The sequence below is a fragment of the Ailuropoda melanoleuca genome, chromosome 15 (genome assembly GCF_002007445.2).
Source record: "Ailuropoda melanoleuca isolate Jingjing chromosome 15, ASM200744v2, whole genome shotgun sequence".
In the NCBI taxonomy this organism is placed as follows: Eukaryota; Metazoa; Chordata; class Mammalia; order Carnivora; family Ursidae; genus Ailuropoda; species Ailuropoda melanoleuca.
Window position 1 is genome coordinate 43441413 of NC_048232.1, and position 17023 is coordinate 43458435.

Sequence of the window (17023 nt, forward strand, 5' to 3'; positions counted from 1 at the left end):
TAAAAGTAGAACGTTTTCATTTCTAAATTTCTTTTCCCAAAATAAGAATTCAACTAAGTTGTTTAAAATTTATATACAGAAAATTCAAATAATAAAACTGAAAGATTAAAAAATAAAAAACTTTCCCCAAAAGTCATCCCCCTCAAAATGAGTCATCTTACACCTAGCCATCCTTACAATGTCTGTCAAATTATAGCATGTCTCTCAAATGTGGAACTTTATCTTGAAATAAAGTCCTATTTGTGGAAGTCACTTTAGGAAAAAGTATCTCAACTAATGTAGTTTGGATGATTAGAAGATTACCTAATAATCAAGAAAAAAGAAATTTAACACAGGTTTAGTAGTTATTCTAAGGATGAGACTGAACAATTGCAACTGCTGGTTATTATTAAAAAGCCTTTAAGTGAGCTTTTATAAAAAGCAATAGTGCCAGTGGTTCTATAATGGAGATAAGACATATGCAGCCACTGGACAAATAAAACAAACCACTCTAATGTTATATGCATAGGTACCTGGGTCTTAGGATAAAATACCCAGGCACTAGACTATAAATAGATTCAAAAAGTGTAATATTTCAAACAACATAGGAGGAAATAAATATGACATATGGATCAGAAAACTATAACAGGACTAAAAAAGCTAATATTCTAATGATGATAAAGTCACTGATGTCCAAGTGCATTTGAAGAGTGTGAATAACATTCCTTCATGAAACGTTAGGAGAGGGAAAATGAGGGAGTACCTTATATTTAGATACCTCATAAGCAGCCAATAAGTAAATGTCTTCAAGTTAAAAATAAAACCTAAGATTTAACTAAAATATGGCCCATATTAAATATCTACGACCTGGTCAACTGAAACTGCTATCACCATCAGCGATAAAATTTAGCTAAAATTTCTTATTCTTTCTAGTTCCAGTTCACTTTTTGAATTATTTTGCCCACAGAGGTTAAGGCAAACAATAGCACTAATTTAAACATTAACAACCACCATTAGCAATGAATTTTTTTAAAGCCTAAAAAAGTCATGTTACCAAGATGTTATAATAGGAAAACTTGAAAAGACAAGTCTTAAATTAACATCAACAGAAATGTTTTCTTCCATCAGGCCAGGATAAGGACCATCACCCTATCATGATTCCAGACAAAACAATCCTCTAGTCCACTAAATTTTTAGATCTGATGCCTAAATACCAACTCACCTTAATTTAAATAAGTCTCAAAGACTAAGAGATAATCTTTCCAAAACAAGGAGCCTCTCATGAGGCCAACCCAGTGAAGCCCCTAAAAGTAACAGGCCAGTGGCTAACACCTATTAATTGGCCACACTAGCCCTCTGTGGCCACGCTCTGTACCCTGCCTCTGCCCCCAGCTTTTCCTCATTCCCCTTGAGAATCCTCAGAGCTCCTCACCCAGGTCTGGCCTGGCCACAAACTGCTCAGGAGTTTCATGGACACAATTCCTTTGCTTCATCAGGCTTGCTCCCAATGCTCTTATTTTTTAACTTTACTTCATCAGGGTGAATATATGAATTTCGCCTCCAACAATATTTGGGACAGCTTCAAGATTTGCCTTTTACTCTGCCTGAATTGTTGCTGAGCCATGCCCAAGTAGGGCAGTAGAGAGCACCAGAAGCAGCCACAGTGAAAGGAATCAAGGAGCCTCCTGAAACAACATGTGGAATATGGGACTCTCACCAGGACATTGGTCTGGGAGCTGCCAGTGCCAAGAGCCAGCTGTTCAAAGTGCCAGTGCCTTCCTCCAGAGGTTCACGACATGTTACTGTTAGCCATGGCTTCAAGTACAGAGCTAAATAAAAGATTCATCCCCCATCCAAATGATCTCTCTCTTCGCAATGATGGGAGGGGGGTGTTTACTAAAGTCTAAATTGTTTTGCTTTTGCTTATTCACACAGAAAAGGCAGGAAACCATCAAGATGTGGTTTAAAAGATGGTAACTGCACAACCACCAGAAACTCCACTGTTCCTGACTGTGAGAAGCTTCCCAATTCTAGGTTTACCCTTTCCTTCAAACTTTTCTTTAGGATCCTCAGAATTTCTCCCATACGTCAGGGTATACCAACACTAGAGCTCAAACCTCCATCAGCACAGGCCACTCCTCCCCTATGCTTACAGATTGTCATGGTCCACATTGCCAGTGGATGCCCCTGTCAGACAAACCAATCTTGAAAACCGATCTTCAGTTGAGAGACTGGAGGTCTGGATATTATTAAGAAAACTACAATGCTATAATTCTATAAACTGAGTTATATTAACACAATGAAATATTGGATTGTAAAAAGCCTTTTTAACTTAAAAGACTTTAATAACAATCTCTAGTTGAAAAAGGAGCTATTTGATATTCAAAAAAGTAAACACACGGATCAGTTATATTCTAACATATAACTTTAAGTTCCTGATACTTTCAGTGCTACTATTGTATCACACATCTTTAAACTGTAGTCTCTATTACTAAATGAAACTCACTGTGAAATTAAACTGGGATACAGGCTCAGAGAAAATGTGGGCTTGCTGAGCTTACGTATACTCACCTGATCTGGTATGTTTTCCTTCACACGGGTCCAAGCCCCGGCTTTATATAAATACTGGGCTGGGCTCAGAAATTTTGCCCTATATTCAGAATTCACCTTCCTAACAGAAATGAAATGAGAGTAAATATTTCACCATGTTGATCATCTAAATACCATGATATTTTTCTTCTAAAATACGTACCCAAGCCTTTGATGTCTCCAAGGAGTAAGCTTCTTTTTAGGCTGGTTTGACTCTTTTGATTCCATTTCTGCTTCTAATTTTAAAGGATCATCTGTTTTATCACACTAAAATGGAAATAATTTAAACATTTTATGTTTAAAATATGTTATAGGTGAATGTGAAAACATAAATGTTACAAAATATAATTGGATATCATATTACAATTCTGTTTGTGGAACTAAGTTTTAACTACTAAAGGTAACCAAGAAGTCACAAGCGATCAAAAAGCAAGCTTTGAAACTAGTATACCTGGTTGATTTTTTGAAGTATAGCTCAGGATTTGGTTCACTTTATAACAAAGAAATTTTACATCCTTAGCTAGGAAAAAAAACCTTTTAATTAACAAATGAACATCTAAATAAATAAATTTGATGTTACTACCTATTGAACAGTGATTTTACATTTGCCTTTGATATTCTAAATTTATATTTAATTGTGTTACAGTAATTAAGTAGGTTCCATGCCCAGTGTGGAGCCCAACACAGGTTTGAACTCATGACCCTGAGATCAAGACCTGAGCTGAGATCAAGAGTAAGATGCTTAACCGACTGAGCCAGCCAGGTGTCTCTGGTTTTACAATAATTACATATAAAGTCCCACTGAGTAAGTTACCAACCACATTGCTTTACTGAATAACTTAACCCTTTTTTCTGCCTAATATCACAGATCCAAAAATATGTATATATGTGTGTGTACAGAAATATATAGATGCCAATTTACTTTTAGTCATATAATTTCTATTTTTAGAACCCATAAAGTATTAGTCATAACACTCCAGAAGATTTGAAAATAGGACTTTTACTCCATTTACCTAGAATTTACAATAATTTTAACCTGACACTATAACTTAAGCTGTAGTTTCAGAGGTAGGTATTTGTATGTGCTGAGGTATATCATATAACTTAGACTAGCTATAATTTGGCACGCTGAAGCTTTGGTTTAAAATGCATGTATATATACTTTAAATAAATAAATACATAACACAAAAAAGGGGCACCTGGGTGGCTCAGTCAGTTAAGCATCAAACTCGATCTCGGCTCAGGTCTTGATCTCAGGGTCCTGAGTTCAGGCCCTGAGTTGGGCTCCACGTTGGGCATGGAGCCTACTTAAAAATAAACAAATAAATATATTAATTAATTAATTAATTTAATTAAAATTAAATTAAAATTTAAAAATACATGTATGTATGCATGTTTGTGTTTGATTTCCATTGTTTAATTTAAAGTATATATTTCTATCACTACTGTTACCTCTATAGCTCACATTACTATAAGGCCAAACATTTGCTATTAGACATCACAGACTTACCTGCCGTATTGCCAAGCACTTGCCACAGTATTATATCTATTTGGTTACATCTGTGTCTCCCTACTACTAGCTCAAGAGCTGTGTGGGGCATAGTGTGGCTATAACTGTATTCTCAGTACCTACCCAGTGCCTGGATCCCACTAGGTGCTTAATGAATATCTAACAAATAATGAACAAACAAATGAATTAATAAACCAGCTAAAACCGAAGATCTCAGGTAGTGTTTGGTAAAAGAAAATGTGTAGAGTCTAAAATCATAAGTTTTTTAAATTGTTTAAAGTTAGGTGTTGATGAATACCTTCTTTTCAGGAGATACTGCTTCAAAATTTCCATTCTCTTTCAAATCATTTCTTAATTTTGGTTCTTTCACTGGAGATAAACCCTTGAAATTTCTTCTGTATTCAGTTTCGTGGATAATTGAATTACCTTTGAATTGTGGAACAAATTTGCTTTTATTGTGGAAAACCTTAAAACAAAAATTACTTTAGTTTAGTTTTTTTGTTGGTTAAATACACAAAACTTAGTTTTTCAAATGGTTTAAGAATGTCACATATAAAGTTGAATTATAGGATACCAAAAAAGTGAAATTATATGACTGTTTATAATTTCATTTCATATATCTAATTAACATCCAAAGGACAACAAAAGCAAAAATAGACAAAATGGACTGCATCAAACTAAAAAGCTTCCATACAGCAAAGGAAACAATCAACAAAGAGGCAACCTACAGGATGGGAGAAAATATCTGCAAATACCATATCTGATAGGTTAGTATTCAAAATATATAAGGAACTCAAGCAATTTGATAGCAAGAAAACCCTGATTTTTAAAATGGGCAAGGAACAGGCACCTGGGTGACTCTCGGTTAAGTGTCTGACTCTCGGTTTCAGCTCAGGTCATGATCTCAGGGACCTGAGATGGAGCCCCACATGGGGACTCGAAGGGGAGTCTGTTCAAGGATTCTCTCTCTCCTTCTCCCTCTGTCCTTCCCCGCAGCTTGCTCGCTCTCTCTGAAATGAATAAAATCTTAAAAAAATAATTTAAAAAAAGGGACATAAAAACAGACACCACATATCAATGGAATAAAATGTAAAGCCCAAAAATAATGAATGTACAGTCAATTAATTTACAACAAAGGAGCCAAAAATATACAGTTGGGAAAGTATAATCACTTCAATAAATGGTGTTGGTAAAATTGGACACACACATGCAAAAGAATGAAACTAGACCCTGTCAACCCAAAATGGATCAAAGACATGAACATAAGGACTGAAACTATAAAATCCCTAGAAAAAAACATAGGCAGTAAGCTCCCTGACATTGGGGTTGGCAATGACTTTTTGGATTTGACACCAAAAGCAAAGGTAGCAAAAGCAAAAATAAACAAATGGGACTACCTCAAACTAAAAAGCTTTTGTACAGCAAAAGAAAGCACCAACAAAGTGAAAAGACAACCTATGGAATGGGAGAAAATATTTGCAAATCATATATCTGGTAAGGGATTAATATCCAAAATAATAAAGAATTCCTACAACTCAGTAGAAAAGCAAACAATCTGATTAAAAAATAGGCAGAGAAATTGAAAAGACATTTTTCCAAAGAAGACATATAGATGGCAACAGGTATATGAAAAGGTACTCAACATCACTAATCATCAGGGAAATGTAAATCAAAACCACAATGAGATATCACCTCTTACCTGTTTGAATAGCTATTACCAAAAATACAAAAGATAACAAGTATTGGCAAGGATGTGGACAAAAGGGAATCCTTGTACACTGTTGGTAGGAATGTAAATTAGTACAGTCATTATGAAAAACAATACAGCAGTTCCTCAAAAAATTAAAAATAGAACTACCATATAATCCAACAATTCCACTTCTGGGTACATTTCCAAAGGAAATGAAATCAGTATCTCAGAGATATCTACATTCCCACCTTCATTGCAGCATCATTCACAATAGTCAAGATGTGGAATCAACCTAGGTGTCCACCAATAGATGAATGGACAAAGATAATGATATACACACACAATCAGAGGAGCATCATTCAGCCTTAAGAAAGAAGGAAATCCTGTCATTTGCAACAAAATGGATGAAGTTGGACAACATACACTAAGCAAACTAAGCCAGGCACAGAAAGACAAATACAGCAGATCTCACTTATATGTGGAATCTAAATAAGCGGAACTCAGATGCAGAGAGTAGAGTAGTGGTTACCAGAGACTAGGGGGTGGGATAAATGGGGAGATGCTTGTCAAAGTGTACGAAGCTCCAGTCTGCAGAACAAGTAAGCTCTGGAGATCCAAGGTACAACACAGTGACTATAGTTAATACTATGTATTATATACTTGAAATCTGCTAAGAGGGTAGATCTTAAGACACATCACACATACACACCCCCAAAAAGATAACTATGTGATAAATGTGTTAATTAGCTTGATTGTGGTATTTTACAATGTATATGCATATCAAAACATTAAATGTATACTGTAAATATATCATTTTTATTTGTCAATTATACCTCAATAAAGCTGGGGAAAAAATCCAAAGATCAACTTTCTACACTCATTACTATATTTTGAAAAATAGTTACTATAATAATAAAAAAAAAAAGGTTAAGCCAAAAAAATAAATAAATAAACCATATCTTTTCTCCCCAAAGTTTCCCACCTTTCCCTCCCATCAGTATGGTAATGGGATAAGTAAAATAGGCATATTTTAATGATACGAACATAGACATTCACTTATAAGGCACTTCTGTTGTCAGCTCTACAGATTTTTTTTTCCTTCCTTGAATTTTTTTTCTTCCTCCAAAAAGAGAAGATTCTTAACATTCTGAATGTCTGATGTGTTCATTTGTTCTGTTTTTCTCCTTTGCTTGCTTATCTTTAGTTTAATGCAAGGGGAAAATATCAGGTAATTAGGTTTTTATTTTTATTTATTTTTATTTATTAAGATTTTATTTATTTACTTGTTAGAGAGAGAGCGTGAGCAAGCGAGCACAAGCAGGGAGAGCAGCAGGCAGAGGGAGAAGCGGGCTCCCCGCTGAGCAAAGAGCCCGATGCGGAACTCGAACCCAGGACTCTGGGATCACGACCTGAGCTGAAGGCAGATGCTCAACCAACTGAGCCACTCAGGCATCTCTGTGTTTTTATTTTTAAATGTTTCTTTTTATCTTTAATATTTTATAAGATGGCTTCTATATTATGGTATATTACCACTGACTACAAAGAAAGCAAAAGGAAAAGATATGGAGCACAAATAAGCTATATTACTGCTTTACAATGCTGAGTAGTGCATCTTCATATAGATCAAATCCAAACAGAGTATCTTTTTCCTGAGTATAACCTCAAGGGCTTTTCCGCCAAAAACTGTTCAGGCTCCTTTACATATTAATACAAGACGTCTTTTCAGGAAACAGGTGTTTGGTAAAATAGAACTGAATAGCTTTAGAGGTTCCCTATCAAGAAGCATTGAAAGTTTCCGTCACATGGCTCTTCAATCCACAGACCCTGAAATTGATATGCTTTGAATTAACAAAGAGCATTTGCTTCCCCCCAAAATTATTTGAAACCTTCACTAATGACAGTAATAAAACTTCGAGTGAAGGTATCGCCAGCGATTTATTTTATACTATACTTTGTGGCCTATAAAAAGAGCATTTCTACACAATGTTTCCACTGAAATATGTAAAAGCTGTCAGTGGGGCTTTGATTTGAATCAGCTTTAGCTTAAAGATGAAATGCTCTACAAAAGTGAACAATTACAATTTTCAGGTAGTAAGTAATTTTGTAGGTACACTTACTATTCAAGAACACTTGTAAGCCAGCAAAGGAAGTACTGTTCCTATTTACTAGAATCACAAAGAGTACAATCATCTTATGCTATTTTATATGTTCCTAAAATGTTACAAAAATTTCAGTTTTTTAGAAAACGGAATAATAAAAAAGCAAGCCCAAAACCCCCACAATTTATAGGATCACGGGTATTATTATTTTAGTGTAAGATGACTAATATTATTGTCTTGTTGAATCTACCCTCTCAGTCCTCAGCGCTACATAGTTTATAAGTGAATGTTGAGATAGAAGAGAAAATGAATGTGAGGGTATATGAAGGGGTATGTTTGTTTATTTAAAAAAAATGCCAAGATCATGAGAAAGAAAAGTCTAAGCTATCATGGGCCTCTGCAGATATTCTAAATGAAGTATTTCCTTCCCTGAGCCTAGAAGTATGGTTAAGAACATTAATGAGAGTTGAGAGCCTAGGAACTGTTTAGATGATGATGGTAGTAAAACAACACAGTATTTATTAGTAATGGTTGTCCAGTACTAAAAACTGTGTATGGGTACAATGAAATCTAGTATCACATGTAGTTATCATCATAGCTTTTGAATTTTATAAATACAGTTAAACTGACAATTCCTAGTACTGCTCATTTGATACAAAAACAAGATTATGTATCTTGTGTTACTGTTAACGCATTTTGTATTTATTAAAATATTCAAAGCAGTTATGCCTTTCTAGCAAGACAAAAAACATGCAATATATTAGTCAACGAGCACAATATTTTAGATTAAAACCAATTTAATAATTTTTTTATTAAATAAAGAAATCTCACAGCATGCAGAAACTTACCAGGCATCAAGTTTCATTACCCTGTCTCATATTTAGTGTATGTGATGGATCGGGCAACAATGATCACCTGTAGCCTAGGACAGTACCATATTACTACTATAAATCAGAAGTAACAGAATGATTTTAGCAAAAATCTCATTTTCACTTTTCTAGAACCTACCTCCAGGCCTACTTAAGTACCTAATTTCTTTAGCTCTTAGCTCTGCATCTTAAATCTGCATCACTAGGTCAGATGATACTTAAAAATTTATTATATCCATTAAACTACCTGATTGGCTGCAAAAACTGGAGCAGTTTCTTTAGGGGTCTTCCAAACAAACTGCCTTTGATATTCAGAATTCCTCAAGATATCACGTGAAGGAACAACAGTCAATCCTGCTTTCTTCCGAAGAACTCTATCCAACTGTTAGGGAAAGAAAAATCCCATCCAGAGTCATTAAAAGTTTCTATTCAAACTTTTTCTTGTACTATGGTAAAAAAAAAAAAATAACAAAAACAAACACATATAACGTGAAATTCACCCTCTTAACAAATTTTTAAGTATACAGTATTGTTAACTACATGCACACTGTTGTACAGCAAACTTTTTTTTCAACTGATAAATAATCTCCCTTTTAAATGGTCAACCTATTTAAGATTCCTTTTTTAATACTGTCAAGGAATTTTATTTCTTAACTTCTGTGCATTCCAGAAAAAGACAGCATCTTTCAGTCCTTTCCTACCAATTATTCATAATTAGATCTATTACTAAGAAACAGCAGAACCTTGCCTTATCCACACGTTGCTTCTGGAATGCCCTTCCCCTGCCCACCACTTACACATCACCTTCCCTGATTCTACTGTGCCCCTCGGCTGTCACAACAAGTCACGGATTCTTCACCAACACTGCTGAATGCCTCTCCGTGGTTCAGGTGGACATGAAATGGGGAAAAAGCAGTGGACTGCAGAGAAACGTGGGAGGCAGTGAGGTGTCTGCACAGATCCCTGCAGCCTATGCTTATGTGCTTGCAGGGACCTTCCACAGGCCAGGTGTGATATAAGAGAACAGAACTCCAAGATCTTTGAGATCCAGCCAGAACTGCCCTTCCTTTTGCATTTTGTCAATTGCGATTCTGTTTACACAGTAAGAAATTCAAAAGGGCCTGGGTAGAAGTCAACTCACCACCCCTGCCAGAGGTAACGGCCTACTACTCTCCTCCTTCTCTGTCTCAATTCGATCTCTCCCTTAGGACTGTGGTGCTGATATAGAATGAATAAAATCCAGAGGCAGGCTGTCCAACCAATGAAGAGATATCTTAGTATAACCAGTACAAAATGGCAACTCTTAAGAATAGAATTCCCAATAACTAAAGTCACCAGTCTCTTAACTATTCTATAAGACATTAGATAAGAAAACAACAATGGAAAATTTTTAAGCACAAAATGGAGTATTACTGAAATTACAAAGAATTCTACGCTTTCAAAAAGAAATACAGTGAAAATACCTACCCCGTTAGCTACATTTTCTGAATGCAGCTTGGAAGAATGCTCCAGGTCCTCATTTTCATTAACCGGTGGATGGTTTGCTGTTACATCCACATCATTTTCCACAATATCCGAAGCCCCTTCAGCTCTGGAGTCTGTAGAGTGAGATCTGGTTCTTTTGGGAACCCTGGAGGCTTCTAGTGCAAGAACTCTTTCTTGGTTAACATCTTTTTGTTCTGCCTCTTGTGATTCTATTTCTGGGGCTTCAGGTTTTGGAGATACAACCACATCGTTCTCTGAGATCGCTCCATTCCACTCAAGAGATTTTGAAATCTGTGCGTCATGATAAGGGACTCTTCTTTTTGAAATAAAACTTGGCTCTCTTGTGATTCCTACAAAATACAGTGTATAAAAATTGCAGCTATCGAAGTATAAAGTTACAAAGACAACTCTTCCTCATACTTACGAAGAGAAGAAATGGAATTGAAAACTCAGTTGAGATACAATGTCCTTCAAGTTGCAGGATACAAAAAAAATAGGTATAGTTTGTCAACATAAAATCTTTAACTTCGCTTTTAAAAAAGTACTTAAAGGGGCGCCTGGGTGGCACAGCGGTTAAGCGTCTGCCTTCGGCTCAGGGCGTGATCCCGGCGTTATGGGATCAAGCCCCACGTCAGGCTCTTCGCTATAAGCCTGCTTCTTCCTCTCCCACTCCCCCTGCTTGTGCTCCCTCTCTCGCTGGCTGTCTCTATCTCTGTCAAATAAATAAATAAAATCTTTAAAAAAAAAAAAAGTACTTAAAGTTTGACATGAAAAAAATTAAAAATTGGGGTCACAGTGTTCGAGTTATCCTAACATAAGTCACTAGAATCACAACGTGACAGGCCTGGCAAGCCAGGTGGACATGTTGCCTCCGTTTCTAATTACTTTCCTGTGCTACTTAACAGAACAATGGGCCCTGGTATTGTCAAAATTTGGGACTTTTCACAAAGCTTCTCTTATGCACAGTAGACCAAGAAGGGAAGGGATGAGATGTCATTATGCTGGATCTTGGTTCTACATTTGCCTTGATTTCCTGAGAATTAAAGAGAATGAACCCTTTTAACTGGAGCTAAGATACTAGTTCTCTATATTTGTCTGGCAAGCAAATGTCCAAAAAACTTAACCCTCTACCCAAGTAAGAGGAGCTCTGTGGAATGACAGCCACAGAGACACTGTCCTAGTTTGGGGCCATTCTTTAAATAGAAGGCTGTGCAGGGAAGGTGGACCGAAAATCTGGCATGATATAAAACCCACAGTTCTTTAGCCTCTGTGACAGATGTTTTAGCCATTGAACCCAGGGTCCCCACCTTTACAACGCTTCCCTAGATAAGCGGACTTCAAACTGGGTGCATACGTGTCTGGAGGCATATGGAGACATTCTGGGGGGGTAAGCAGAAATGGGCCGCTTAAGGGAATCATTTTGCAGATCCCAACTCTATATGCCCTATTTCCCAACATTGGTCTGCCTGAGAGCTGGACCTGCTCTCTGCAGTCTTTATTCCCAACCCCCCTTTCCCACTTCGCAAAAGGAAGACACACCTCTCAGCCAGCCACAAGGAACAAAAAATTCTCCTAGGTGTGGAGGATAAACAAAGGGACAATTCAAGAAAGTATAACTACTGAGTATCAGACAGCAAAGCAAAGAAGGCAGAGATTACAAATAACAAAGAAACAGTGCCTTATTTCATCCAGGTCCACACCTTTCCCACCTATCTTAAATTAAAATTCAGGAGTAAGAGGGTTGTCACATGAAACGAATAGATATTAACACATGTTAACACATTTACAGGAATTGAAAAAGAAAGACCTTTTTCTCAAAGAAAATAATTCTAATTTGCCTGATTACTTTGCCAATGAGGACTGACTTTACCAATTACATGATGAACATTTACCAAAATTGAATGAGCCACACTGGCAGCTCCATAGTTTTAACAACACATATGTGAAACATATGCACAATATTCAATATGTCAGAAATCATATCCTTTGAAACTATTTGTTACACTTATGATTAAAAACATTAAATATCAAATTAAAAATGTGAAAGGATACAAAAACTTTCTAAACTCTCTTAAGGGATATGAAAGCAAAAAAGACTACTGCCCTGGACTTCCCTCTGCTTTAACAGAGAGAGGCTGCTAGGTAGAATAGCAAAATGAAAGGGGAAGACTCTCAAGTGGTCTGCCCTTCTCTCCCAGCATCAGCAAAAATACACTAAGGGGAAAAAAATACATTACATTAACAGAATGTCCGGCAGATCCTAGGTAAAACTATTGTTATTCCTTGCTGGTGTCCCACCTCCCTTTCTGAACATCCTGGAGTTCTCACTCTGCCCTTCCCCTTTACTTAATATTCCCCATTAATATACCTCCCCTAGACCATTCCTGCCTTCGTAATGTATCATACTCCAAAGTGGCTTTGCTCCCAGTCTTGTTTCAACACACCCTCAAATGTAGCTCATCTAAGCTAAAATGTTATCAGGGCAACAATCCGGTTAACCAATTCCCCAGTGTCATAATAGGCCGTCAATGGGATAGCTACACTTTTAAGATTTACTTTGGACTAATCTAATGGAGCCTCAAATTTGTAGAATTTTGAGTCATTTGGAGGATTCTGAGCATCACCAAGAAGCAGGGATATCCAATGTTTGAAGTCAGGCTCTGGGCAAAGGATCTTGATGCTGCAGAAGAACCCAGAGCCACGCACTCTAGCCCACTCTTCCTTTTGTTCTCCAAACCTAATCCTGGAAACACTCTTCTCATTCTACTAATTTCCCAGGCTTGTGAAAATTATGCTTATTTCCCATATGCCTTTTTTTCTCCTGGTTTCAAATATCTAATATTTGAGGGACTTGAAGCACTCTCAGATATGGGGCCCCAAGCACTCACCTGTATATATGCACCTGGACTAACAGGCAATATCTCATTTAATCCCTCCCAGCAATCCTGTGCAATGGGCTTCCTAAACCCACTTGGTAAAACAGGCCGAATTTGCCCAAGATCATGCAGCTAACGTGCACTCGAAGTCATGTTCCTTCATTCATTCAAACACTAGTTTTAATAAGTACTAGAGTGTGTCAAGGCTGTGTGTCACCTACTAGGAAGAAAGACAGACAGAGCCCTTGCTCTTAGATATCTTATATTCTAGTGAGGGAGAATGAAACAGGAAGGTAGAGTAAAGTCAGTCTGTTTATTTTCCCCTTTACCATGCTCTGGGAAACCTTGGCCCAGGGCTCTGACTTCCGTAGGATACCAGGAGGAAAAATGTGTGATGACAAAAATATAGCCTCTGAACTCATGGGCTTTCCACAAAAAAAGACTTGATTTCAAATCATGGTTTTGCCACTTACTACGAACTTTGGACAAGCTACTTAAAGTCTCCCTTCCTTAAGACCTGGGGAGTACACCTCCCCAGGTTTGTCTGCTCTCAGGTTTCACGTGTCAGCTCAAATATCACCTCCTCAGAAAGGCCTTTCTTGACTATCGAAGCTAAAGCGTATTCCCTCCAACTCAGCCCTCCCCCAAGTTATCTATATGCTAGCCTATAACAACCTGAAATCTCCTGGTTTGTTTATTGAGTTACTTGTTTACTGTTTTTCCCTACAGTTAGAGTCTTTGTCTGGTTCAAGGCTATCTCTCTAGAACTGGGAATAGTCGTGGCCTATAGGAAGCCCTCAATAAATATTTGTTAAACAAATGGGTAAGCCAACCAGGCCAACTGAATGATGCTTCACAATTTTTAATACTTTGCAAATTTAACCCCAAGGTTTATTTAAGTTATAATGACTATTACTTTGTTCAACTTACCTAATTGATCTGATCTAAGTCCAGCCCATGGGTACCTTCTCCCCACTGAGGGATTATAGGACTCTGACAAATAGGACTTTTTCCACAGAAAGTTTCTCTGGTATTCACTCAGCCCCTGTAATACAAAAGACAATTTGAATACGATGCAATTAATGGACTTTGTTTTAAAGAAGACATTAGTAAATATAATTTCTGAACTATTACAGAGAGTTGAAAGTCTTGAGATTGATTTACACAGAAGAACTCCTTGATAACAGCTGTTTATCCAGCCCTGTGCTAAGCAGTTAACACGTATTCTATCCTTTAATCCTCACAACCACCTGAGGCAGATGCTAGCAGGAATCTGAGGCTCTGAGCGATCACCTTTTTGCTGGGTGTCTGATTCCAAAGCCTGGACTCTTGTCTGATAACAGGTGACAATCCAAATCCTCATCACTATAATTATCCTAAGTTCTCAGTAAGTACACAATATCATGTATGATGCCTTGTACCTTTTAAAATTTTGGAAAGCCAACTGAAGAGACAAATTCTCCTCCCATTCTGAATACAAGCCCTTAAGATAAAAGAATAAAACTGGGTTTGTGGAATGCTGTGGCCAACTGTTATGTTGCTGGGTGCCTAACAGCTACCACCTACCTGAAACTTACACAGAACTATGAACACTGTGTATTTCTTACACCCTTATCTTTCCATTGTCAAGGTCCCATTTTTCAATGCTTTAAAAGGCATAGGCACTTTAAAGTTTTAAAGGGTAGGTAGGGGGCGAGGGTTAAAGTATAAGCTGTAAGATGGGGCCATAGGTGTCCCAATCTGAAGCCACCTTAGATGTCATTACAAAGTGCCCTCCTTCCATCTCCACCCCCGTGTCCTACAAAACCAGTCTTTCTCAACACCATCTAACGCTTCCACACTGCAACCTGGAAGTGTGTGTGAGCGGAGAGGGAGCTAGGTGGAGGAGACAAGCATCCTCCAGGAGCGTGACTGGCAGGCTCGGNTAGGCCGTCAATGGGATAGCTACACTTTTAAGATTTACTTTGGACTAATCTAATGGAGCCTCAAATTTGTAGAATTTTGAGTCATTTGGAGGATTCTGAGCATCACCAAGAAGCAGGGATATCCAATGTTTGAAGTCAGGCTCTGGGCAAAGGATCTTGATGCTGCAGAAGAACCCAGAGCCACGCACTCTAGCCCACTCTTCCTTTTGTTCTCCAAACCTAATCCTGGAAACACTCTTCTCATTCTACTAATTTCCCAGGCTTGTGAAAATTATGCTTATTTCCCATATGCCTTTTTTTCTCCTGGTTTCAAATATCTAATATTTGAGGGACTTGAAGCACTCTCAGATATGGGGCCCCAAGCACTCACCTGTATATATGCACCTGGACCTTAACAGGCAATATCTCATTTAATCCCTCCCAGCAATCCTGTGCAATGGGCTTCCTAAACCCACTTGGTAAAACAGGCCGAATTTGCCCAAGATCATGCAGCTAACGTGCACTCGAAGTCATGTTCCTTCATTCATTCAAACACTAGTTTTAATAAGTACTAGAGTGTGTCAAGGCTGTGTGTCACCTACTAGGAAGAAAGACAGACAGAGCCCTTGCTCTTAGATATCTTATATTCTAGTGAGGGAGAATGAAACAGGAAGGTAGAGTAAAGTCAGTCTGTTTATTTTCCCCTTTACCATGCTCTGGGAAACCTTGGCCCAGGGCTCTGACTTCCCTAGGATACCAGGAGGAAAAATGTGTGATGACAAAAATATAGCCTCTGAACTCATGGGCTTTCCACAAAAAAAGACTTGATTTCAAATCATGGTTTTGCCACTTACTACGAACTTTGGACAAGCTACTTAAAGTCTCCCTTCCTTAAGACCTGGGGAGTACACCTCCCCAGGTTTGTCTGCTCTCAGGTTTCACGTGTCAGCTCAAATATCACCTCCTCAGAAAGGCCTTTCTTGACTATCGAAGCTAAAGCGTATTCCCTCCAACTCAGCCCTCCCCCAAGTTATCTATATGCTAGCCTATAACAACCTGAAATCTCCTGGTTTGTTTATTGAGTTACTTGTTTACTGTTTTTCCCTACAGTTAGAGTCTTTGTCTGGTTCAAGGCTATCTCTCTAGAACTGGGAATAGTCGTGGCCTATAGGAAGCCCTCAATAAATATTTGTTAAACAAATGGGTAAGCCAACCAGGCCAACTGAATGATGCTTCACAATTTTTAATACTTTGCAAATTTAACCCCAAGGTTTATTTAAGTTATAATGACTATTACTTTGTTCAACTTACCTAATTGATCTGATCTAAGTCCAGCCCATGGGTACCTTCTCCCCACTGAGGGATTATAGGACTCTGACAAATAGGACTTTTTCCACAGAAAGTTTCTCTGGTATTCACTCAGCCCCTGTAATACAAAAGACAATTTGAATACGATGCAATTAATGGACTTTGTTTTAAAGAAGACATTAGTAAATATAATTTCTGAACTATTACAGAGAGTTGAAAGTCTTGAGATTGATTTACACAGAAGAACTCCTTGATAACAGCTGTTTATCCAGCCCTGTGCTAAGCAGTTAACACGTATTCTATCCTTTAATCCTCACAACCACCTGAGGCAGATGCTAGCAGGAATCTGAGGCTCTGAGCGATCACCTTTTTGCTGGGTGTCTGATTCCAAAGCCTGGACTCTTGTCTGATAACAGGTGACAATCCAAATCCTCATCACTATAATTATCCTAAGTTCTCAGTAAGTACACAATATCATGTATGATGCCTTGTACCTTTTAAAATTTTGGAAAGCCAACTGAAGAGACAAATTCTCCTCCCATTCTGAATACAAGCCCTTAAGATAAAAGAATAAAACTGGGTTTGTGGAATGCTGTGGCCAACTGTTATGTTGCTGGGTGCCTAACAGCTACCACCTACCTGAAACTTACACAGAACTATGAACACTGTGTATTTCTTACACCCTTATCTTTCCATTGTCAAGGTCCCATTTTT

General features: G+C 37.7%; 1 protein-coding gene across 10 annotated transcripts in view; it reads right to left on the reverse strand.

The window, feature by feature from the left end:
- The window catches only part of MDM1 (Mdm1 nuclear protein), a 185650-nt gene that overhangs the window by 15462 nt on the left and 153165 nt on the right, over positions 1 to 17023 (reverse strand). For 8 of the 10 annotated variants that reach the window (XR_004620748.1, XM_002918321.4, XM_011223779.3 and 5 more), the window contains 6 exons: positions 16313 to 16427; positions 10204 to 10571; positions 8984 to 9118; positions 4377 to 4544; positions 2732 to 2835; positions 2551 to 2650 (listed from right to left, as the gene is read on the reverse strand). Coding sequence is in view for 9 of the 10 variants with exons in the window: in XM_002918321.4 (XP_002918367.2) it covers positions 2551 to 2650; positions 2732 to 2835; positions 4377 to 4544; positions 8984 to 9118; positions 10204 to 10571; positions 16313 to 16427 (990 nt within the window). In the remaining variant the exon portion in view is untranslated. Of the gene's footprint in view, positions 1 to 2550; positions 2651 to 2731; positions 2836 to 4376; positions 4545 to 4928; positions 5444 to 8983; positions 9119 to 10203; positions 10572 to 14027; positions 14139 to 16312; positions 16428 to 17023 lie in introns of those variants that run through there. The other 2 variants (XM_034643851.1, XM_034643852.1) reach the window with 2 other exon arrangements.